Source organism: Cygnus atratus, chromosome 6, assembly GCF_013377495.2.
Source record: "Cygnus atratus isolate AKBS03 ecotype Queensland, Australia chromosome 6, CAtr_DNAZoo_HiC_assembly, whole genome shotgun sequence".
NCBI lineage: Eukaryota > Metazoa > Chordata > Aves > Anseriformes > Anatidae > Cygnus > Cygnus atratus.
In genome coordinates, this window is record NC_066367.1 from 21,269,063 (window position 1) to 21,295,675 (window position 26,613).

The 26,613-nt window shown below is 34.1% G+C and overlaps 1 protein-coding gene across 9 annotated transcripts in view; it reads right to left on the minus strand.

The window, feature by feature from the left end:
- Positions 1-26,613, minus strand: part of LOC118243055 (sodium channel protein type 2 subunit alpha) — a 55,454-nt gene that overhangs the window by 12,071 nt on the left and 16,770 nt on the right. For 3 of the 9 annotated variants that reach the window (XM_050711523.1, XM_050711526.1, XM_050711522.1), the window contains exons 10-20: positions 26,119-26,409; positions 22,596-22,943; positions 21,421-21,553; positions 20,285-20,523; positions 19,198-19,371; positions 17,197-17,553; positions 15,519-15,998; positions 4,709-4,829; positions 4,185-4,339; positions 2,972-3,145; positions 714-836 (exon numbers count right to left, since the gene is read on the minus strand). In XM_050711523.1, coding sequence (XP_050567480.1) covers positions 714-836; positions 2,972-3,145; positions 4,185-4,339; positions 4,709-4,829; positions 15,519-15,998; positions 17,197-17,553; positions 19,198-19,371; positions 20,285-20,523; positions 21,421-21,553; positions 22,596-22,943; positions 26,119-26,409 — 2,595 coding nt within the window. Of the gene's footprint in view, positions 1-713; positions 837-2,971; positions 3,146-4,184; positions 4,340-4,708; positions 4,830-15,518; positions 15,999-17,196; positions 17,554-19,197; positions 19,372-20,284; positions 20,524-21,420; positions 21,568-22,562; positions 22,944-26,118; positions 26,410-26,613 lie in introns of all 9 variants that reach the window. The other 6 variants (XM_035536720.2, XM_050711524.1, XM_050711521.1 and 3 more) reach the window with 3 other exon arrangements.

A 26,613-nucleotide genomic window follows, 5' to 3' on the forward strand; every position in this document is an offset into this window, starting at 1 on the left:
TTTCAGGCTTCTTAGTGCTCTGTAGATTACAATCAACATTTTTAATTCAACATAGAAAGCAATAAGCAACCAGTTTAAGCCAGAAATCATAAAAACAAGACACTAGCACCTTCTTTGAAATACACAATAAATGTGTCAAATGAATGCAAGTTTAATTTGAATGAGAGAAGACACTTATCACGGCCAATTTTCTTAACATATCAATTCATTAAAAATAAATAGATTTGTAACAGAAATTGCCAATTAATATTTATATAAGAGGATGCTAAGAGATTATTGATGGACAATGGATGATATTCTATAGTTGTATGAAATACACATATGCATACATGTGTGTGTGTATGTGCACACACTTTTATGAGGAAGTATTGTGTTATTTTAAACTGTTTTGACTATAACAGGACTTAATCATATGGGATAAATTCAGTCTTGTGGTAAAATCCCATAGATCCATGCAGTTGATAAATCTTTGGGACCTTCAGGAAAATATGAAATTGGCTTAAAGGCCAGTGGATCTAAATAAACTTAACAATGTGTGCAATAACACATGAATTCATATAAGCAGATGAAGCCTTTTGCTTATATGTTAGTGATAAATGTAAAATATATAAGATGATAGTGTAGCATTTCTGCATGGATTTGTCATTGATTTTTCTGCATGCATTGTTTTTGTGTATGCATGCATTATTTCAAATTCTTTCATTTTTTCTTACCCTCATCCCTTCAAATCGCGACAAGGCTCTTAGAGGTCTCAAAGCTCTTAGTGTCCTAAGGGATTTAATCGCACCAAGTTCTGAGTAGCCCAAGGCATTAGCTGTTAAGCTAACCAAAGAGACCTACGCAAAAACAGAAAGGCAATAGTGCTCATTCATCTTGTATATCCTTTGATACATATGGTGGGGATGATGTGTGCCCTGAACTTCCCAAGAAGATTCAAGGGTGGACCTCTTTCTCCAGGAATTCCTCTATAATGCAAAAAGATTTTTGAAGTCAGACAAAGTAGAATAAAAGTGTATTCTAGGTACCTGTTGATGAAATCATGTTGGCAGAATGGTATAAAAATGCCTTCTAAAATCACATAAACCAGTCAACATTTGGTGGTATTTAAAGAAAACTGAAGTCACATGCAAAAAGAAAACTCCCAGAAGCTGGGTGAATTGGAATGCTCAATTTAGGACAGGACTTCCCATGGTATCTTCAGAACTTGAAAATGTAAAAGCTCTCAAAAACCACACTCAGACCTGGCCTTTGGTCAAATGTAACTTTCTAGTGTCCATAAAATCTTATTCAACAGCCATAGCTACCAGTGCTGTTCAGATTTAACCAGACCAATCAAAACTGATAACCAACTGTTAGACAATGGTAGGAGCTTCATTGTTAGGCATATCCACACTTCATTACATTCCCTGTGACTCCTTTAACCACTTCATGAATTCTGGCTTGTATAACGCTGGTCTGGTCTGCAGGCAGATGAGTAAATAAAATAGAAAAGCTGTAAAATAAATAATACAATTATCTTTCATCAATAATCCTTAGAAATGCATTTATAGTAGACCATTGGGAAGAGATGGCCCTAGTAAAGAAAATTAACAACTTTTATTACTCTCTGTTTAATGTCCTTCTCTTCCAGCCTTCCTGTTCTCTCATTTCTTTCATTTCCAAATTTAATCTCTTTGCTTGGTTATTTGAGTCCTCTGACTAAACACTTAAAAAAATACTTCAGAAATTACTACTTTTTTACATGCAAGCAACTGCACTAGAAAAAGGTTGCAAAAAAAAATCAGAAAGATATTTATAAAGTTCACAGAAGTAACTAAGCCACAAATTATCAAATAAGACTTAAATATTTGTTGATAAATACAACAAACATATAAAGACAGTGTAAAGTATTATTCACAGTCTCTGTAGAATTCTACTGATCAAGATCATTTACACAATCTGGTGACTGAGTCATTAAATGTTTTACAGAGGTACAGGCTCAATCACAGAATAATAATGCGGCACCTAGCCACATTTTATCATAGGATCTGCAATGCTGGTATGGATATAAACATTAGAATTTCGTCAAGCTCTGTGTAGTAAAGACGTCATGGTCTATCCATTGTAGTCTTACGGAGATATCTAGCTGTTTCCACAGGATTCTGCTGCTGATCCGAATGAGTGAAAAAGGGACTCAAGACAAACTCTTACCTTGCATTCCATGGGAATTACATATGCAGAACTGAGAGAGACCATATGTAGTCAGGCTATCGGGGATGGATGGGAAATGAATGTCTGCTGTGTGGTAAACTTCCATTTTTTGCTACCCAGTACTATCGTTTGTCACTTAGGCTTGGAATTATGACACTCCTCCTCCTTCGGACAATGTGTATCTGTTTCTTGGTAGTGCAGCCTTTTTGAAAATCTTTTGGAGTACCCTTTCCAAGGGGACTGATCTATAAGTGCCTCTTTAAGGTTGCACATGCAATGCAAGAATACTGAGTAGTAAAATGGAATTGAGTTCCTAGCAGTATTTTCCTTTCATAGTTCCCAGCAGTATTTTCCTTTCCTTTCACTGAGTAAGTGATAGGACATTTACAGTAATTGATTAGAGTGTTAGAAACCTTTAAAGAAATTGCTTTGAAATACTCAAATTCCCTATATAGTAAAAAACTAATGAGGATCAGCAGCATCCTTTCCACACAGAAAAAAATACCAAAAAAACATTTCAATAAAGCTCTACAACTTCATTAAACTGCAGAATATCAACAAACCATCTCTAGAGTAATACGTATATCTACTTAATTTTCCTTTTCTAAACAGAATTATAAACTGTACCACAGTAAAAAAAAAAAAAAAGAAAAAAAAAACAGTAAAACTGTAAACAGTTTTAAAATAGAGCTTCCATTGGATAGAACAGAAAGTTTCTCTTAAACACATAGTACTCTGATTTTTAGAGCCTGTGATACAGAATATGAAAAAGAATACATACATCAACAATCAGGAAGTCCAGCCAGCACCATGCATTAGTGAAATAGGTTTGAAAGCCATAAGCCACCCATTTTAAAAGCATTTCCAGAATGAAGATGTAAGTAAAAACTTTGTCAGCATATTCCAGCATGGTCTTGATAGTTTTACGCTGTTCTATGTATATATCTTCAAATGCCTGTGAAGAAGATTTTTGAGGATATAATTAAATGAATTCCCAATTTGCAATGAAGGATAGAGTAACCAAGAAAGTATTTGAATTGAAAAGATATCTGTGGTGATAAGCCACATATCCTTCCCTAAAGCACAACCTTCTCTTTCACTCCATAATGTAGTCTTCATAATGCTGGGTCAAAACATAATATTTATCTCTCAGCTGAGCTGCATTATGATCCACAAAAGTTACTATAATATAATTCTCCAAATCTTTTTTTCATTTATTTCAATGAATAGAAATGGCTTACTGACATAAGGATTTCCTTTGTGATAGTTACAACTTTATATCAAAATTATCAAAATTGTATTAGAGATTTAATAATGGTTGTGGCACATAATTTTTGAGAAACTAGCAACTGAAACCAAAGTATACACACTAACCTGCAAAGAAATTCTGAACAGAGATTTCAAAAGAAAAGGTCTATGTTGACAGTGAATCCCTTGTGCCTTGAAACCCAAGTGTGGCAAGTGCGCTATATTTTGCTTCTGATGTGAGGAACTAATTAATTCTGTACTGACTCAGCATCCCCGATTTAGCATCAATTTGGCCAAATAACTGACAGGATCACTTTTGCACCTTATATCTTGGTTTGTCAATTCAAGTTGTTCTTGATATCTTCCTAGCTCAGCTGTGGTTTATTATAAATGTTTGTAAGTCAAAAGAAGCTAGTAAATCATATTCTATCTCTGACCAAGGAAAACAACAAAAAAATGCTAACATATAAAAAGGATATGGAGACATGTGAGTACCAGTTTGATATAACTAATTTCTTATTTCCATGAACACTACATTTTGATCACACCAAGCAATTTCCTTCATAGCCTGTGAGAAAACTTACATGTATAATACAATACATGTCAAATACTTGCTGAAATATGTTGGCATTAGAACATTTATTAACTGGATATTAAATTCTGATGTTACCTGAAGCAAGATAATTAACTGTAATTCTAAATGCTTGCTGCTTAAAATAGACACAATTGTTCCACATTGATATTACCAGAGCACCACTGCTGAGAAGAATCATGAAGACAATGAAGGTCTCAAACCAGTTGTGTTCAACAATCTTATAGCAGGTTTTCCTAAGATTCCACCAGATTTTCCCTTTCCCATCTTCTACACTGACTTGACAGCACTTGAATCTCCGCACACAGCCTAATTGTAATAATAAATTGAGATGTCAGAATAAGGTTAATACTTATTAGGAATCACAAATGAACAAAAGTCATTTGTTTTATTTCAGTAATACAGCAATAGATGGTTGTAATATCTCTCTGAGTATTTCAGAGCTTTAGTTTCAATATTTGAAACAAAAACTTTCTAACTCCCATAATCCATATGAAGACGAAAGAGAGCACCAGAACAGTAATCTATGGCAGTATGGCAGTACCTCTGAAAGAGATACTCACAGAAAAATAAAATACCATAATAACAAAGCAGCTTTTTTATTTTGACTAAGAATAGAACCCAGTCCAAAGCAACACGATTAGGTCTAATCCCCTTAGTATATTGTAGTTCACCCACCTTCTGTGAAACAAGCCTCTGGCTCCAGAGATTCTTCAGGTTCTACTTCTGGCTGTTCTCCTTCTGGAGGTAGTCCAATATCAACCGTGCTGCCTTCTGATGAACTAGATGCATTTAATTTCTGTGAATGAAACCCCACACATATATATATTTCAATTTTTAATTATTTTGAATAATGTTCATGTTTGAAATGCATACCAAAATCTTTTGCATGTATTCCGTGCTCTGACATTAAAAGAAGAGTATCTTATCTACAATCTATAATGCCAAATTGCTCTACTACAGGTGAGGTCACAAGATTAGAAACTATATGTGTATTTTCCCTATAGAAAATGTTTTGATATTTTCATACAAGGAATTGCTGAAGTTATTAGCCACATATAAGAATTGTGAAATTAAATTTCTGTAAATTAGGAATGAATGCCTTCTACACTTTGTACTGTTTTAGTTATTCCAATCATGTGGCTGCATTTGAGATTACACTTCATATAGCATATGTTAATACAAATCATTTTTCCAACGTCATGACCAAACCAACAGCAAGCTGCAAAGATGTATTTTCATGTCTCAGGTAAATGTTGTTCTATCAAGTCTGTAAAATCTAAAAAGTTTGAATATAAATTTTTCATTATCATTGACATGAAAACACATATTATAAGTTGTACAGGACAGTTTAAGTCTCATTATTTCTAAAAGAGCATCACATTACTTTAAGAGCAGTAGCTGCTATCTTGCATTCTCAATTGCCAATGCATTTTCTGATTTTATTGTGCATTTTGAAACTACTTATTACTTTGTTACAGTACACATACATGTCCAATAACCATAAAAACAAACAAACAAACAAAAACCCCTTAATTTTTTGAGAACTGAAGTGAAAACAAATGTTTTTAAAACAATATTGTGATAAAACAATATGGAACCAATTAATCAAACTGATAATATATTCCAAATCTTCTATTTCATGCCATCACACTCTGATGGCAAGAGACAAATATGAGTACTATAGTAAGTAAAAGCAGTTTGATCATGGCATTCTATGACTCTTCTAATGTTATCACTATGTGGAGTATAACATCAGTAAAATGGCTGCATTGATAAGTAGCTAATTTTATAAAGGGAATGATGTAAGCAGAGTTAGAACACAGTCTATGGGGAATCAATATTAAATAGAGGGATGATCCATGGAAACATTAAAGATATAACTTTGCTGACAATTAAAACTTAAGTTAGAGGCATTATTCCTTTAAAACATGTTCAAGAAGCTCCAACTTCTATAGAGTTTTTTGTAAAGGAAATGTAAACAATATTTATATGCGAATACAGAAAGTACCATGAAACTTTAAGGTAATTTTCCACTGTTGACAAGATTCAGTATGTTCTTCAAACAAAGAGAAAATTAATTTGTTTCTTTCCCACTCCGATTTTATCAAATGACAGTGACAATATATTGTGATTTTGACATAGGCTTAATTTTGATTTCTGTGTACCATGGTACACTATAGTCCACATTTTAGAGGAAGATGAAGCAAATGGAAACATTTATTGTATGGTATATTATGCATGTAATTTCAATGATATCCACACCCCTATATGTTTCTTTGGAAATCCCAGTTTGCATATTCATGTCTTAAATCTGTGCATGAGCTTTAGCATCTATGATGTTAGGTCCAATGTACACACATGGATGCACACTTTTCTGCAGACTAGTATTTACAAATCTCCCATTACAACATATTCAAAATTGTAGATGGTGTATGGCAGTTTTGTCATTGTGGAATACTGCCTCTACAATGGTGAAGCTGGAAAGTATGGGATAAATACTGCAGTCCTAAAGTAAGGACCACAGCATATAAACATGAGTGGAAGACAATCATCAGTTTGAGAAAAGGCCACAAATACTACAAACATAAGGTACATTCCAAAGAAATTTACGTACAGTGTCAAAATTAATGTTTACCAATACTATAAAATAAATAACTTTTAAACTGAGAAGTGACTATCTGTTCATAAACTTTTCTTAAAATGTTGCTTGCATCATTCCGATCTGGACAGCATTTCTAGCAGAATGCTGTAGTAGCAGAGCAAAAAAAAAATTTATGAACTATTTAAAATACAAGCTTGATAGACCCACTGTCCATTCTGTTACAAAAAAATGAAGAATTCAGTAACTCAGATATTACACAGAGAGTTTAATCAGCACGTGTTAATTTGAAGAAGGACTAATAATTCCTATTACTGAAATTGCATATGACTAACAGGTAACTCAAGATGGGAGATTAGAGATAATCACTATAAAGAGATCAAAATGATCAGGTAGAAAAGCTAGAAAATGATACAGTAGAACAGTCAATTATCAGGAACATCAGAAATCCATCTTTATTTATGTGGGCCAGTATGTATGGTGAGTTGTATCTTACAAGGATCTTCTCATTGAAAAACTGGTATACTTCTTGTAAAGAGCTGTAATAATAATCACAGGAGTTAAGCTAAACAGATAAATCCTAAACTGAATCATCAGCATTTGAAACACAGCAATAAAATGCCTTATCCTACTGAGAATTCAGTTACTCTTCTGTTATTGATGTAACAGAGTATTTCCTTAGCACGCTGTTCTTGTATACTTGAAATTAGCTCCAAACAGGTTACTCTATGAACAATCATATTACAAACATTATTCAACAAATTAAATCTGTAATAACTAAGTATCATTTTGGGAAGAAAAAAAAATGTTTAACAGAAATAATTATTAGCTATCTTTTTGTTTCTCTGTTCTTTTTAACACTGAATTTATTGTATGGCATTCTACATAATATTTATAAAAACTAGTATGCATTACAAACAGGTAGGAAGGTTCTACGATGTATCTTAAGATGTCATCAAATTAATTAAGTTCAGTGTAGCAGGAAAATTTTTCAGTAACAATCACATATTTCCACAGCAAACTTCTATTCTAGTATAAAGCAAATGACCCAGGGATATTGTACTGATTTCTACATATTCAACACAAAATCACCTGGGAGTAGATCATGTTATTGCTGATTATGTTTTATCTATATGCTTTAATACATATGAAGACTTTTTCTATCACTGAACTGGAATTGCCAGTGTTCACACATACAGAATCCAGCTGTATGGGTTGACTATCCCCATTTGCAAACCCTGAAATGTTGGGTATATAGCTTATGTCCCAGTTCTTCACCTGAACATATCTCGAAGTTACTTTTGCACTTGATAAATTCTTCTCTGCTCACCAGCATTACAAAAACTGGATTTAGACAATGTTATCTACTAAACATGTATATGGCTTTTTAAAAGAATGAACCTGTAGAAACAAAGTAATCATCAAAACCAAACTTTATCTTTGCTATGCTAGCAAGTCCTTTTTCAACCTTTTTTGATACCATGGTTCTAGATTTCAAAAGCATTCAGTCACTCAGATTACAAGAGATTTATCAAGGTCAATTATTAGACACTCTTCAAGAATTATGATGCTAGATAATAAAAAAGAAAGGTTTTGTGAACGGTATGCTAAGGAAATTATTCTCAGAGGAATCTACTTTTAAAAAAACTCAGAACATACATTGTGTCTTCATGGAAGACACTAACTTACATGGCTCAAAAGCAGCAATATACTGATTATCATAGATATATATCTTTTATGGCATATTTACCAACAGCATTGCCATTCATGCTTTAGTCATCAATACAGTACAGTATACAGAGATACAGTTTTTAGTTTAGCTTTCAAGAAAGAAACTGAAAGTGGAAAGCAGCTTGCCTATCAGAGAAGCATTGCAAAAAGCAGCAGCCAAGTTTAGGTCAGGAAGTTTTTGAAATAAACTACTTTCTGAACCTTCACAACATCTCATAGATTCACACAATTCTGCTTCACTTACAGCCAGGCCACTTTGAGCTTCTAACATTTCTTTCTTTCTTTGTTTCTAAGATGATTATCAGAGAGTAGCTAAACAGCTCTTAATTTAACATTTTTAATGAAGCCTGAAGTTTCGTGATTGGTCAGGGTGCTGTCAAAATCAAAATTTAAGGGACTGAAGGAGCAAAGAGCAGAATAGACAGGGGCAGTAAGATGGCGCCAAGAGAAACCACCATTTTCCGTTCCTTTCATTTCCATTCCTCCCAATACCTGTGAAAACATTAAATAATGGAAAATATATTTTTCTTTTTCTCAGTGCTGTCTGGATGTCAGTGTGAAAAGGAGATGATCTCTGATTTTGGTAGTGATGTTAACTCCAAACTTACACAGTCTGTTCCAGTACAGCTACATCACCTATAAAAACAACCAGGTGGCTAAATATCATTGTAGTTCCACTGCTACAGCTAAGTGGCACCTGGCACTTTCCAGTGCTTATACAGTCAGGCATAACAACTCTACCAGGTCAAAAAAACAGAACATTGTAAATCAAGGCAAAACTATTTTGTGTTATGGTTTGCAAATACTGCAAAAACCCAGAGTCCTTAAATTACAGTCCACTCTGTCCTTTACTGATATTCATAATTACTTAAATCTATGTATTCATAAACATTTGATAATTGAAAATATTTGCAAGAATGCTTGATGAAAGCAAAAGCATTGTAAGTAGCAGTGCGAATATTTGCAAAAGCACTCCCATTGTAAGCCACTTAAAAAGGCTCTTTAATTCACACAAACAATAGCAAAAGGATATTTTTGAAACATCATGGGCCTACTGTTTGTAAAGATTAACTAAGTTAACTGCAAGGAGAAACAATATTTCACAATTTAATATCATACACATCTGACAATATGGTGTGACCATTTCATAAACAAATCAAAGCCTGAATTTTTCAGAGCAGCAAAGAATTCTGAATATCTGTAGATCAGAATATGACTTATCAGATAAATTATTCATTACAAATAGAAGATAAAAAGCTATTTAATAAGTGTATATTAATTCCACTTATTTACCAAAATGAAAGCAGCATCATATTGCACTACGGTGTTGTAAATATTATGGTAAGTTTTAATAGGTGAGATGCAAATTATTCTGAAGCTGGGAACCTTTTGGTCCTAAATCAATAACTTATTTACTGGATTGCTGAGCTGCATTTATTACCCATAAAGTGAGAATAAGTTTAAGTTTCTCAGGGCAGACAATTTTAGATGTTTAGGGAGGTAGTCAGTTTGTGAGCATAAATTAAAGAGCTATGGAAAGACTGAATTGGGCCAGCTTTTGTCATCAGTTTTCTCTTTGCACCTCTACACATATAAGTGTGGGTGTAAGTAAGAGCAGAACTGATCTCTGAATGTTTGACCAGCCAAACACCCATTTTCTGTAAGCTTTTTTAACAAAATGATTGTCACATGCTTGGACTGTAGAAATTAAATGAATTTCATGCTTAATGGTGCTTCAATTACTGCATATTAATCCCCCAAATAACTAAATGCTTATATGAGTACTGAAGAAACGCATTTCTAGGGAAAATTGTAGAAAAAAAATATATATGGCTATCATGAGTTTGCAAGCTATCTTCATTACAATCTAAAATACTACAATAGCATGAAAGTTTTCAAAAACAGTTATCAGCCTTCCATTATCAACACTATTTATAGATGGACTTCTTAAAATTCTGATGAGAAAGATTTAGGTGTTACATATCCTGCCTTCTAACAAAATGAAAGAAAATCTTTAAAAACTAGAATCCTGAAAATTTTACCATCAAGACTGGGAAAGGTACATAGCATGCACTGCCAAATACTGTTAGAATATCATAAAAAGTATAGCATCTGAACTGTAGAAATATTGGGGCTGCCGATCTCACCTGACCATGCCGTGATGCAAGTCCCGTGGCTCAGCAGAGAGCAGCTGTGCATGTTTGTACTTTATTGCAATGAATGGGACGGGAGCTGAATAGCATGCAGGCCAGTCAATATCCATTAAAAAGTGATTATATAATATATATATATATATATGTATAATTTGCTTAGGTAACCTGTGTAAAATTGGTGACACGATGCTCTGCCTCCCTAAAAGGCACCAGAGCTGCACTCTTGTCTGATCCAGCTTGGTTCTACTCCTGTGAGAAGTAAGAATGGTAGGAAGTGAAGTTCAGGACACAGCACCTTGGCTTTTTTGCGCTGGAAATTCTTATAAAAAAATATTGGCTGAGTAAAGATTTCATACATTTACTTTTCATTAATTCAGAATAATATGAATATATGTGAGAACACAAGACAATAAGTATCTTTTAGATTGCTGAATAATAAAATATACATTGAGGTGTCTGCAACAGTATTAGGAGATCCCACATACATTAAAAATAAAAAATATCTTGTAACTTTGTATATCTTAGTTTATACTAGCCTAGAAGTTACACTTAGAATAAAAATCTAGTTATTACACAGATATACATGCACTACAAAATTTTCTATATACACCATCCCCATAGTACTAAAGGACCTAAAAAAGAAAATATATTTTACAGCTTCTGTGCTGGATAGCAGCAACACAGTTCAGGTCTTCAGACCTGCATGGACAACAGACTCAGCATAGTGGCTCCATATACGTTAATGGCCCTACTTTCATGGTAACATTTTATTTAGGATATGTTCCCTAATTTCCTTATTGCATTGAATTTCCCCAGTACCATTCTTATGGACACAACATCTTCATAACTATTTCTTTTTTTTTTTAGGCCTCAAAGGCAATCTTCTAGAAAAGAGCTTTTCGTTATGTTCATATACCTACTAGCATGTCTGATATTGTATGTTTTGTTTCTAGAAGGTCATAATTGAGTTAATATTTCCATCAGAATGCTGGAAAAGATGCATGTTATAATGAAGAATTCACTAAACATTAATATACTTAATTAAAACTTGCTAATAAATTATAATTACTATGTAGAAATTCATCTTATTGCCCTATGCCACAATGAATACATGCATCCATGTATGTAGAGAGACAAAAAAAAAAAAAAACCACCACCACCACCAACAACAAACAACAACAACAACAAAAAAAACACAGACACACTCATCAGGATCTGGCTATTTTCTGCAGTGATCTCACAGTACATTACACTGGTGTCTAAGCTGTCTTTTATTTCAGATTCTGCTAAATAAATGTGTTTTGGTGGCAATTTCTAACTTGAGCACTTTTAATTTGAGTTTGTAAGCAATAAAGTGACTGCAGATCAATGCTCAGCAACATCAGAATTATATAAATGGGAAAATATGAGAAAGCAGAAATGCAAGCCATGGTACAGCATGACAAGAAAAGAGGGTCTTGAACAAAAAGCCATTTGTAGTCACTTTTTAATTTTAAAAATGTCTTATTTCACTAATTTCATGACCAGACTGTTGGTCCTGTGACTAGTATGCCCCTATTCTCCATATCAAAAACCACAGTGAATAAGAATTCTCTAGTGAAAAGTAGGAACCAGGATTAAGATCAAAAACTCTACTTTTGTGATTAAAACATATTTGAATTTTAGGCACTTAAATCCAGAAAAATACTCATAATCATCATTGCTTAACTACTTTGTCTCTCTTGAAGACGCCTGAATTTTGTAAATGTTTACTTTCAATTTTTTACCTTCAATTTCTGCAAAAGCAAAAAATTTTGGTCCTAAGTATGTTCACAAGTGTTTCAGGCTTGACTAGCCAAAACTGCTTGGCATTTGCTCATTCCTGACTAAATATGCACTTCTTTGTCTATCACCTGAGGTATTCATTTTTCAGTTTGTGAAGCATGCTTAACACACACGTATACAAGACTAAGTTTTGCCAAGAATGAAATGAGTACTCTTTTTTCTTTTAAATATTGTATCTGCAGGAGAAAGACTTCCTTTTACTAAGTCTTAATGACCAGCACTCATGCCTCAAATGTGAGAGAAGCCACTTTAAAAATCTCCCTACAGGAATTCAAACCTGTATTTTTGTGTCCTTGTAAAATAACCCAGTCCTTACATTGGGAAAATGAAAGATATAGCTAATGAATACAGTCAATAGTCATACCATCCTCCTACATGATGGAGAAATATATGTGCTATTGTCATTAAGGTCATATTCAGTCCTGCTATCTATCAGCCTATTAGTTTGAATATGGTACATCTTCCATTTCTTCTACTTACTTAAAGCTCTTGTGCAGTAAATACACAAGATTAAGCGGACTACAAAAAGAGCAAGAAGCAAAAGTGAGTGCATTGGTGATCAAAGAATTCATATGGGAAATTCAGATTTTGGTCCCTGTTCCAAGGGAGTTCACATATTTTAGCCACCAACTATTGAATGTTAAAAAATTATAAACAAAATCTGTAGTAGGGAAAGATTTACTTTGCAAAACAGATTGCGTAATCTTTAGGCACTACCAAAAGTCATGTTCCTTCTTGCTCACTGTTTAGTGAATCACAAATTGTTTTCCGCATAATAGTTGCAACTTCAGCATGAGAAACCGAGAATACTCCATTACATTTTCCAAAACAGATTTCAGCATCGAATTAAATAATCACTAATGAAAATGTTTAAAGTCCTTCTTTCTGTAATATAAAACATAAAATATATCTAATATTTGCATAGCTTCATAACCATTAAAAACAACAAAAAAAAAACAAAAAAAAAACAACCAACTACAGGAAAAGTTTACAGCACACCTTAAAACATGGTTTAGTACTACCAGGAATTAACCTGATGCAGACAGGATCTCAGAATAAGAAGTGAAGAGAGGAGAGTTTAGAGTAACGCTTTTCTGAGTGCATACTTTTGATCCTAACAGGACTTAATAGTCAACATCTCAGACTATATCTGCCAGAAAATTTTCTTTCAGTGCCATTCATACAGTAATATCATCTGAAGTGTCATTGCCAGTTACAATATATCTGCAGCATAAACTAACAGTATCTTCTTCACACTTTCCAACTGAGGTATTTAGAATATTTTATTAAAAATCATAGGCTTAGGCTGACAGCATCTTTGAAACTGATAGAAATACTGTACTAATATTAGCTTTACAGACAAATGCAGAATGACAGATTGTTACTCAACAGAGATACCAATAAATATTTTGTGATGAAGAAATCCAAAGTATTCTGTTTCCTAGTATTGGAATTTAATTTATGACACTTGATTCCCAAACTTTTAGTACATCTTCTGGATATCACTAGTTGCTAAGCAAGGAAAAGACTGAAAATTATAGATGTGCTTGAAGATTAGCAGGACCATAAAGAACAAACCCAGAAGGTCCAGATCTATACCAAGAAACAACACAATTTACAGTAAGACAGAATAATGACCTGTGACATTATTGTGATATGCAAATGTTATGGATAATTTCACTGTTAGGTGGAAATTCATCAGATTAGCAGTAGAATTTTCTGGTCATTAGTCAGCAGTAAACTTTGAAACAGTTAACAATGGAGCAATAGAACAACGGAATAATAGAACAATGCCCTGTGTGTTGTAAGGTGCCTGAAGAAGATTCCTTGTCTCATCCTAAGTACAAAGATAGAATGGAATCAATCAACATCGTACATTCAAGACCAATAAACTTTCATATCATCACCCTCTTCTTTACACAGAACAATTGAAGAGCTAATTAATAGAACTTCTGCTTTGTTGTAGACCCCATGGTCATGAAAAGTAAGAGAAACACTAGTAGAAACAATATGTAAAAAAAATAAAAAAAAACTATCCACAACAATGTATTTTTGAAAGAACAGTGAAGAAATTTCTGAAGAGAGACAAGAAAATGTGACTAAAAATGTGATGCAGACAGGGCAAGAAAGGATCTTGGGGTAAGAATTAGTAGAATCTTATCCATATTTATATCCTCAGATTCAAGTGTGAGAAAATCATTTATGAACTTCTTTCTGTTAGTTTATGTCTACACCACAGCATGCAGTACTGCTCAAAAATGCCCATGCTAATTCTGAATGAACTAGCATTGCTGCTGAACATAGCACAGACTTACTACATGATGCAGTGTGCCTCCACCAGGTACAATTGCACAGGCTTAACACAGTAAGAATGGCATTGGCATCCACTGTTACTCACTAACTGCTAGCTTGGAGTTGTTCATTTGGCACCACATTGTGCCAGACAGAGGTGCGTTTTACTATTTTCACAGTAGGTATCAGATGTAAACATTTTAAAGCTTTAAAAATGACAGTGGGTAACCATATGATCTTATACTAAGATATAAAGCTTCATAACATTTTTTGAGACATAAAGCTTCGTAATTTTTTTTTTATTATTTTTTTTTTACCACAAGGTCACTACTTCATTTCTTCAGCAGTTCTACTACCATCAGATGGTTGACAGTGATTGAGATGAAATCATCTAGTGATGCTAGTCCAATATTCAAATATACTTATGATGTATACAGATGTTTTTTGACTACATCAAAATAGTTAAAAGCATCAGGATGAACAATTAATTCGACAGGAGGCCCTCCAGAAAGTAGACAAAAGAATGAATAACTAAACTAATGAAGTAAGTATCGAGATACTTGCACAACTCACCCCCCACATTTTATAAGAGTTTTGGTATCCAAGGCTATTAAATTGTTCATTTTCTTGTAAGTGAATTAACTCAATAAAATAGGGGGAAAAATAATATTCATTTACTTTAAAATTGTTTTATACTATCTGATTTTTAAGGTAAATACAATCTTTTACTACCATCTCATTCAAAACTTGCAATCCTACATCAATTTATCTTAAATACAAGTTTGCACACTGTTATACAGCAATTAAATATAGATTTTTATTCAACACTAGTATGCTTAGAAGAGTAAAAAGGATTGGAATGTTTTTAACATAGAAATAGTCCTACCTCTTTGCTTTCTTCCAGGTCTGACTCGCTGCTAAACTCTTCTGTATTTAAGTTTTCGAAATCAGATTCGCCAACAGCAATTGGCACTGTCACAGTGAGACTTGGGTTGTTTATGAATGACATGTAATCACTTTCATCAACAACATATTTTTCCACGCTGCTGCCTATGCCACTTGTAGTTCCATTCCCTTCTTTAAGATAGGCAAGGTTTTTACCTATTTCTACTATCGTGTGATTGGAAATACAGCTGTCTTTTTTGTTGTTTAGGTCTTCAAGAGGTTTGATTTCATCTAAAACTTTTTGCTTTCTAACAAAGGCTTTTTGGATGAATTCACGCACTTTTCTCTTCACATAGTCTATGCCCTTCTGAATCCTTGCCACAGCAATCTGTAGATTGTTCATTTCATTATCATCATCTGTAGCAGCAAGGTTGTCTGAACTAAAGGAGCTCAGCAGCAAGGCCAGAAAGAGGTTGAGTACCTAAAAGACAGTAAAGAGAAAATAACCTGGATCTCTTATTTTAAAGTCATACAAGTAATTCCATTACAGGTTGTTTGATATGACTTAATTTTTATATCACACCTAGCACTTTATCTCAAACCACTTTCTTTCTGCTATTTCCAATCCATACTCCCTATGCCCTTTTACTATAACTTGACAAAAACTTAATTATTAAATTAGCTTCCAGAACTTGACTAATATAGGTGAAAATCTAAACTCTTCCTTGACTTTCTTCTCCACACTGGAAGTCTTGCAGGTCTGCTTCTCGAAATGGAAAATGACATAGGGAAACAGGATACAACCTAATATGTAGTATGCAAGCCATATAAGTCATTTCCTCAGTAGTGTTCATAGGCAGGGGAATGCAGGCAGACTCCAGTTTTCTACAATTCAGACGATCATAATTTCAGTGTGTCTAATTCAGAATATAATAAATTATATATTTGCCCAGAATAGCTCAGTCTGGTTTTGTTTTGTGCTTGAAAACTAGCTAATAGATAAAGAATCAACAGATGTGATATATTTTGGTTTTAGGAAGCTGTTTCACACATTCCGTCACATTCTCAGGAGAGCAATGCTGGTACAGAAATTTGGTATGTCATTTGGGGATGTATAATGAGGAACGGTATGTGTAAGACATGGAGTATAATTATTCCAAATTATTCAACACTTGTGCCTCTATCCAGAAAATGGCACTTGGGAGGAATTCAAAGACCAGCAACAACAGGATTAAGCAGTTTAGAAAGCATCACTTATGAGAAAAAAATTAACAGCTAGGCTTATTCTGTTTCAGAAGTAAAAGACTGAAAGTGGAAACAGTAAGCCTTTAGGTAATATAAATGTTGTCATGAAGACCAATTGTTTTGCATGATTATTGATACCAGGCAGTCTAATTGGCTGCAAAGGTGATTTAAGCTAGATTTTTTTAAAGGCATCTTTATGACAATATTTTATGAAAATAATTTAGCACTGATCTTACTAAAGATGTTACAAACTCAGTGAAGATTTAAAAGAGGTAGACAAACTGATCAAGGTATATTTGAACTTTGTGTAGAGAAAGGGCAAATGAATTAAACAATTTCCTAAAGTTCTTCAGTCTCCATCTCTCTGATGTCTAAACTGTGAAAAATAGGAAATACATTCTAAAACTTTTTAAAAACTCTCATTGATTACATACCACTAGGTTTCCAATCACCATGACCATCATAAAGACAGTAAGGCACATAGTTTGGCCTGCAACCTCCATGCAGTCCCACATTGTTTCTATCCATTCTCCACACAACACTCGGAACACAATCAAGAAAGAGTGGAAAAAGTCATGCATGTGCCAGCGTGGAAGTTCACAATCACTGGAGATCTTGCAGACACATTCCTTGTAGCTTTTCCCAAACAGCTGCATCCCAACCACAGCGAAAATGAACACAATGATGGCCAGCACCAGGGTCAAATTCCCCAAAGCCCCCACTGAGTTGCCAATAATCTTAATGAGCATATTTAGAGTTGGCCAAGATTTTGCCAACTTGAAAACTCGTAGCTGCAAAACAGAAGAAAAGTACACAGTTATTCGTGTTATTAATTGTAATAAATCATCAGTATACATTTCATATTCCAGTTACCATGTGTATAAATCATGTGTCATATAACTTTTATAAACTTTAAATACAGAGTTACGAACTTTATACTTTAGTTATAGTACTAGATATCAGTAGTCTTAAGTCCTTATTTGAGTCACAAGAAGCCAAAAATACTGTCTCTGCTCACTTCAATTACACTGCAATTCTTACAAAGTCTCCAATTCAGCCTTTGCCTCCTTTGATGACTGTAGATATCTACAGCCAAATTGGTCAAAACATTCTTTTCTCCTTCAGTTAATTCTAAGAGAATACTACAAAAAATAAATCAGTGCATGTGGAATGTGATCAGCTTAACAAGATTATTAGTGTTTAGCCACTCAGATCTCCCTTGTTCATTAGCAGAGAGATGGAAGAAATGGTTTTCCTAAAAGGAGAAACAAGCTAGAGTTTTTAATGACAGGCATAGAAGTTACTTACAAGTATCTCTTACAACACCTTTTCTGTCATGAAAAATAAGCACCGTGTGCGTCTTACAAAGTTTACCATGCAACATTGAGAAAAGTGGACAAAAGAAAATGCTATATTAAAGTGCAAATTAAAACAGACAAAAATTGACATAATTGGAAAGATATAGCAAGTGTTCAGACAATCAAAGGAATTTAAATGTAAATATTATTTAATGGAATGAGACATAATTAAAATACATATAGATGCAAAGGAAAATACAGAACTCTATTACTGAGGGAGAAGTCAATCCAGACAGATACTCGACTTTAGGAAAATACAATATAATGCTATATGGAGAACCAGCAAACAGATAAATTAAAAAAATGAAAATAAAAAAAAACTCTTTTTCATAGAGGCTTTATTTAATTATTTTTTTTTAGGTTTTCTTTATTTAAGGCAGGAGTTGATGACCAGGAACTCTAGTTTAATTTCTCTTATTGTTTATGTCTTTTTAAAGAGGATTTGAACATCAAATTGCATGCTAGCCTAGTCTTCAGCAAGACCAAGGCTTTTCAAGTTCCTATTCATGTCAGAGGTAACTAAGAACAGACAGAGATACTCTAGTGATTTCAGAACAGAAAATATATATTTTCTATCCAAAGAAAATTCTTAACACTGCTTTCTTCTAAAACTAACCATGTAAGCAAACTGGTAATGGAAGCTTATCAGCTAAACAGTTGATAAACTTTTATTAATTAATCAGTTATTTACTAAGTGGTTTACTTATCTTCTTCAGTCACAGGTTGTGATGGTCTGTGGCTCCTGCATTCTTTATTCCCTCATTTATGAAAAAAAAAAAAAGACTCTAAAAGATACCACTATTTAAACGGTTAATTCTTAAAGCACACCCCTGCTGCAAACAAAATTGATGTTGACAATGTTTTGAAGGAGAAATAGACATTATCAAGATAATGTATAAAACAAACTTGACATAATAAATATTTGCCATTAAGCAGTATGGAATTTAGTATTTTGTAAGTTCTTATGCAAGGAATTTCTGACTCAGCTAAATATATAACGTACAAATGAAAAATGCACAACATAAATGCACAAATATAAAAAAAAATATAGAAACGTATTTTATTTAGTATATTTACCAATCGGAATGATCGAAGGACAGATAATCCTTCTACATTTGCAAGGCCAAGCTCCATTAAACTAAGACTCACAATAAAACCATCAAAAATATTCCAGCCCTCTTGGAAATAATAGTAAGGATCCATGGCAATTATCTTGAGAAACATTTCTGCTGTGAAAATTCCAGTAAACACCTGTAAGGAAAATACAGTTTCTTACTCCATTTTAATGAGAAAATATTATAATGTTTATATCTTATATATAAAATATTATAAAATAAAACTGTCAGATTCAACCTTTGTTAGGTTTATATCCTCAGCAAGCAATCCATGATGAATCTGAATACCTTCTCTATATTTCAATAGACTTGGTTAGGAATTAAATTCAGATTTGAAGCTTACATATGCGTCACAGTGTTTGGTTGTCAAAGAAGAAAGGGGAAAAATGTTTTCTATGCAGTTAATATGCATGCATAAATACTGATACATAGAATCTCTTCTGATTTTAATACTCAGTTTTTTCTTCTCAAATATCATCTTTGCCCTTGTGACATCTCATCTTTTTACTTCTAGGGGTTAAGATAAGTTTGTAAGAGGAATAATTATTTTATTAAGAAAAAAAGTTGTTCTTAATAGCACTGTCATCCTATTTCACCACCTCCTGTGAAGTCACAGAATATATGCTGTGCTCACTGGGTCTTTCCCCTCTACAGACAGGACATCAGAAGGTGCTAGTGAGGAGTAGAAAAGGTGTGGGATTGGATCCGAAGATTCTTTCAATTTGTAAGTGTTCATTCCGGAGAAAACATTATATACATTTCTGTAACTAGCTTCAATGACAGAAGCTGAGGGTTCTAAAAATCAAAATGCATATCGATTCAATAAATCTTACCATCTTTTACAAAGCGAAGAGAATTAAATTCCATAAAGCAAGAATGGATAAATCCACAAATGTCAAGAGCCGCTTTACAGCTTAAATTTAAATTCAACAATCCCAAGCCTATTAATATCTAGTCAACATTTTCTTTTAAACTTATGCACATAGGTTACATGAGAATTATTCAAGAAAAATGCATTTGACATACATTGTACATCATGAAAGACTTACAAGGTTTCCTACTGAAAGCACACCACTGAACTGTTCTGTCATTGGATAGTGTTCCATGGCCATGAACAGGGTATTAAGAACAATGCAGATAGTAATGGCCAGATCAACAAATGGGTCCATCACAATCAAATTTACAATATGTTTGACTTTCAGCCAGGGAGTGCAACAGTCCCAAATCAAGCAAGTGTTAGCAAATTTGTACCAGCATGGTGGGCATTTCTGTCTTGATTCTTCAAGTTCTAGAGAGAAAAAGGTAAATAACATTTTAAAGATATTTCTCTATTTAAACCTATTACCAGTCCTGCTCATTAGGCTTGGGTATTTTCTTTTGAAACCAAGGCTAATGTCCAGTCAAAAAAAAAAAAAATTAAAAATAATCTGTTCCACTATATATTAGATTTGATGTGAAATGAATACCAAATATTCAATATATAAAATAACCACTTACAAATAAATGCTGCATAGGATGCAAAGTAAAAATTTGCCTTAGGAATCTGGCATGCATAGAATGAATAAAATATATCAAATTTTACTCAGGAAGGATAAACACTTAGAAAGAATCTAAAGCCAGACAACTATTTAGACACAATTACGGTCCAAATGTGCAAACCTGCCCATTTGCTATCTTGGGCATAGTCATTTAAGCCTCAGAACAACATTTTGCCCTTTATTACAACAAGTAGTTTTTTAATTCCATGTTTTGGAACCGTTGTATTTAGTCTAACAGAAAGAGCAATGGGATCTTTCCTTTGTGAAACATCATGTCTGGTGAATTGGTAGAAGGGGATTGTTCTACTGCAAGAAGCATAGCCATTTCACTAATCTAAATAGAACTTTTACCCTGAAACACAACTCCTCTAGAGAAACACTGCATTGATCAATTGCTTTCTGCTTGCATTTTTCTTGGAAGTTTGCTGCTTCCATCTCAAACCTATACTGAAAGCTTGATTGCTTTTTCAAATACATCAGTCCATATTAAAAAATAAACAAACAAACAAAATAACTACCTCTATATACAAATCTCACCTTGTCTTTACCTTTAGGTTCACATAGCTACCTTTAAACACCACTACTACTTAGTGTGTCATACATTTAATAGGAACTGTATCATAATAAAAAAATTCTATTTTACATACCTTCCATTGTATTTGTAAGCATGCTGGCTATACTCATTGCTCTTTGCCTTGCACTAGGATCTGTTAGGTAGTCCATAGGAACATGGTAAGAACTAGATCGTCTCTTTCTTAAGTCAGTCTCTGTAGTAGTGCCCTGAAAATAAAACGCTGATAAACTAGCCTATCAATTGTTCATTTCATAAGAATAACACTGCAAATTATTATAAAAGTAAAATGGTTTCACACACTCTGGTGTCCTGCCCCATGCTCCATTATACTGTTGTTTTGCAAGAGAATGATGTAATGCCTATCTTTGTAGACAGCAAATAGTCGAATACATCTGTAGGACTGCTCTTGTGCTCAAAGAATGTGTTTTAACTATTTTGCTGAAACAGGGCTGAGACATTAAGACAGATTCATGAGTTTTTAGACTATAAAAAGTTCCATGATGCTTGTCAATGAGCTCTGCCATATATATCCCTCATATTAGGCAGTGAAGTATTTTTCTAAACATGAAAATGCACAGCCCACGCAGCTAGCTGTAAGAGCACAAAGTATTAAGTGTATTTTATTAAGATAACTTTGAAGTTATTAACTTCCTAGCACACATTTCAAAACAAATAAGAGAAAAATATTTATTAATGTTGACATCACAAAAAAAAAAAAACACTAGGAAAATTAACAATTCGATAGGAACACTAACTAGCATAAGTTGTCCTATCAGCTATTATATCAAAAGTTTCAGGTATGGTCAGTGGGAGGTTAAATGCTCATTTAATATATTCCATTAGGTAAATATAATTCGTATATATATATATATATATATATATATATATATTGATATCCTGTCTGATATGCAAATACGTAACCTCTTCAGTTAGTATAATGAACACACGGGTATTACATTACACATGCTACATTTATTCAATGGTTTCCTATGCTATTTTGTTGATTCCAGTGAACTAACATACATTTTCACATATCTAGTTAATGAGAGCTAGACAACTTCAGTTTCTTCTTCAGCTTATAACTAGAATATATAAAAGGAGCATTCACGTCTAGGCCAAAAAGGGAATTTTTCTCAAGTGACTAAATTTCATAGAAACAGTAGTTGGTTACACAGGGAGAGGACATCATGCCTGAGCTACTGCAGACTTCCTTACATTGCTAGCAGTGGCTGCTTTATCAATCATCACCTCTGGCAGAAGCTGTCCAGTAGGTGACGTCAGAGCTGGAGGCCCACCGACTAAAGAAACTACTCCATTGCAATCCACAGTGCTGTGCATCTTCCCATTCACTGGAAGTGGAGGTACTGTCCTGGATGACCTACTGGCCTGACTAATGTTACTGTTGCGCCGTTCACCATGTCTATGAGGAACAAAGAGAGAATCTCTTCTGCTCTCATTGTCTTCAAAAGTGCTGTGCTCATCATCAGCAAAGTCATTTTCTGATCCTACATCCTTTGCTCGACCTCTGAAGCTGAAAAGACTTGTTCTGCTATTGCGCCTTGGGGAAAACAGGGAGCCGCGAATGCTCAGCAAAGACTGTAGGCAAATAAAAACAGTGATTATCAGATGAAAATTATTTTAAATATAACACTTTCATACAGGGGAAAAAAACACAGTGTTAATATGTCTTAAAGGGTAAGGTCATCTACAAAGAAATGAACAACCCTAATATACAACCTCCCCCAGTACACTCCCTTGTGGGTAGTAAACAAAGAGCACATAAGTGACAGACAAAGGCTAGTTATTTTACTACTTTGGCTATATAAAAACAACCAGTTTAATTACAGTAAAAGAAACTGCTTGACAGAATTGCTTCCTCTGCCATTCTGCCTGCTTTATTACCAACTGTTTATAAACTGAGTAAGCACATCTAGACACTATTTATCCCAGGTTGGGATTAGTCTGACAGGCTGAGTAAATAATTTTTTTGGCATATTTCCTGTGACTCAGTCTGTGCACAGAAGTAGCTCCCAAATACTGCCCAGTTTAAATTTTTTTTTCAGGTACTGTTCAAGTAGGCCCCAATAAGATTTTTATTTCTTTTCAGAATTGTTAGCTATCCTGAATACGCAAAGATATGTATGCAGTTTTCTATGAACAGTCTCACTAATCTTCATCAGATTACTATATGAGTAAATGCTCTGCTATGGGTGGATCTTTTCAGGATCAGTCAAAATAAAGCTCCTTTCTTGCAATTATACATGTGCTTAACTTTAATTCATGTTAGTGATTCTCTTGACTGGAATGACTGGCATTAGCACCTGATTTCACCCAAGACCTCTATGAACAGCAGAGATGATACATAACAAAGCAGTGTCTGTTTCTCTTCTGCAACTTATCTTTACAGACCTGAGCCCCATTGTTCTAGGCATTGCAAAATGCAGAACAAAAAGGCACTCTGCAAATAAATTATCTAAGTGTAACACAACAGATGGATACAAAAAGAGAGGGAATATGAAGAGGCAAAATTGATGGGTATGATAAACAGTGGTCTTAGCTCACCTGAAGTCACTTCCCTGTCAAGCTTTCTGTAGGCAGCATGGTAAAAGAGAGTTTTAAAGAGGGATTTGAGGAAAGCAATGAAGTGTTCTGTGGAAACTCATGGGAGATTCTTCCAAGCATGAGGGGCAGCATACCAAAAAGAGCTCAAAAAAACTAGTTTGAAAATTTAACAGGAGGTTATGGATGCTGGCATGGGTCAGTCAAAGCTGTGACTTGATTTGCTTACTGTAAGTAGACAAGGTAGGTTGGGATGGGCTTTAAGCACAGTATGTTTTACGGTATTGAAAATATCTATAGGTAGGTATGTCAACTAGCAGATTAGGTAAAAGCAATGAGATAGGTTAGTGTTCTGTGTAACAACATTCTTGATGAATACAGCAGGAACTGGGACATAGAAAGAGGTCTAAGTTAAAGATTATTCACAGTTGTGGGTCCAGAGTAGAGTTAAAAATAAAAAAAATAAAAAAAAATAAAAAAGAGAGAGAGAGAGTAGGGAACTAGCAACAGGGCCTTGTGGAAATCCCTTGGAAAACTGTCAGGAGGTAAAAGGATCTTCTAAAGCACAACTAAACCAGAACTGAGAGGAGACAAAATAATGAATGTTAGGAAGAATAAGTTTTCAAGAAGAACATGATGGTCAGTTACATTGAAAGCAAGTGAAATGTCAAGGAAGATGTCAAAAATGAGATATAAACCTGAGTTTTGTCTAGGAAAAGGTTATTAAAAACTGTGGTGAGTGGAATTTCTGTTGAGTGTGGTAGCTAGAACCCAAAGTGGGAAGGAACTGGGGTTGGAAAACCAGAGGGGAGGGAATCGCTAGACTATTATAGTAAACAGCTGTATATGAACTCAGAGATGAAAAGGTAAGAGAAGCAAGTTGGATGAGGTATGCTTTATTTCTTAAAGGATGGATGAATTGAGCTGCAGCTGAATAAGGCTGCAGTTTGAATGAAGACATGAGTAAGAATAAGGACCTACAGGATCAGATGGGTCTTCAACATGAAGTTGAAGTCAATGGATACAGATGAGAAGATTTGTATAAGGAACAGAATAAATCATGAATTAAATTCAGAAATGAAGTCTTACAAAGTTAGACAGTTAAAACATAAAACAATGTCAGACCAAGAAAAAATAATGGGTGCAGTGCTATGAAAAAAAGAAAGTATGTTAGGGAGGAAGTGGAAGGAGTTAACTTGGTAGAAATGGGAAGCTAGGAACATTACAGTCCCACCACAGTCTGATCAAAGGAGGAAAAGTCCTTAATAAGAGAGTAACAGATGAAGAGGTTTGAGCTTCTCTGAGAATGGGAGCTGGAGAAGGTGATATATGAAAAGAACATGGATGCTCATGATCTATTTAGTGATGAAACAGGCTTTCCAGAGACAGGAATAGAAGAGGATAAAAAAGTAAGGAATTTAGAAATAGTTACTAAAAAGAAGGGGAAAGCAATTCATAAAGACCAAGGAGAATCAAGAATGTGGGGATAAAAGGAAGAGACATATTGAGGCAAAAGTCACACAAAGGGGCAGAAAAAGAACAGAATGGATGTGAGATCTAGACCTGAACAGCTGAGGGGACAGTCTGAGGTGGGCGAATGAACAGGAGTTTCTGATAACTGAAGAACGGATGACGTAACAAAGCTATCAAATGAAATAAATGTCTCGATGGGAGATGCAGATGGCACTCTTCTTGAGTCACTCATGTATCAATGTAGGAGAACACATGCAAGGGCACTTTGCCACAGATATTTCCACCTTTAAGATAACACTATTAAGGGTTTCACATCAATTAATTTGCCAAATTTCGCTTGAACATTTATGATACATTTAACATTTTTTGCACCCCAAATTTAACACTTTTCTCATTGAAAACATGAAATTCCTTTGTATGTGTGCACCAAATTTTGAAGCCACTGATCATTCTGAATACATCCACCTTGTCCGGTTCTTTTTCATTAAGAAACTTGCAAATACAACTCATTCTAATTAATACACATTATTTTGATTTTTCAGACATTAATTCAACAAAATCTCTCAAATTCTTACAGTTTCATCTTTGATTGCAATTATTAGCTTGGTTATATTTTGACTTAAGATACTTAAAGAGTCTGTGGTATCTTTTGCAAGAACAGACCAAACTGCATTACAGGGGGTTTGTTTCTATGATGAGTAGACTACAAAGATGTTAAGAGGTAAAAATACTGTGGTACCTGGTGTGGGGAAGAGAATCTCTTTTCATATGTCAGTCTATTCCCCTCAATGGAAAATCGGAAGCCTTTCCTTTTGATGCTGTCCTCTGATTCGGACTTGCGAAATTCTTCCTCATCCTTTTCCTCGCCTTCAGACTGTTCTTTTTGCTTTTTTTTCTTTCTTCTATTCCTCCTCTCTTTAGCACTCTTTGAGCTCAGTTTTGATGCCTCAGAAGAGCTTTCAGAGAATCCACCTATTCCACCTACTCCACTATAATCTCTTGAGTCAGCTGCTGCAGCTGCTGCTGCTGCCTATATGTACAAGCACATATGCAATTTACTACATTTATACAAATACACACCACTCAGTATTTTAAATTTATTGCTATTCTTAAAAAAATAATAAATTTGAAATAAAAGCAGTGATCCCGCTTCATTGAACCTGGTGTATCATAAGAAGTATAATTTGTGAAATACCACAGGAACCATAATTTGCCACTGCTCCATAAACCAGCA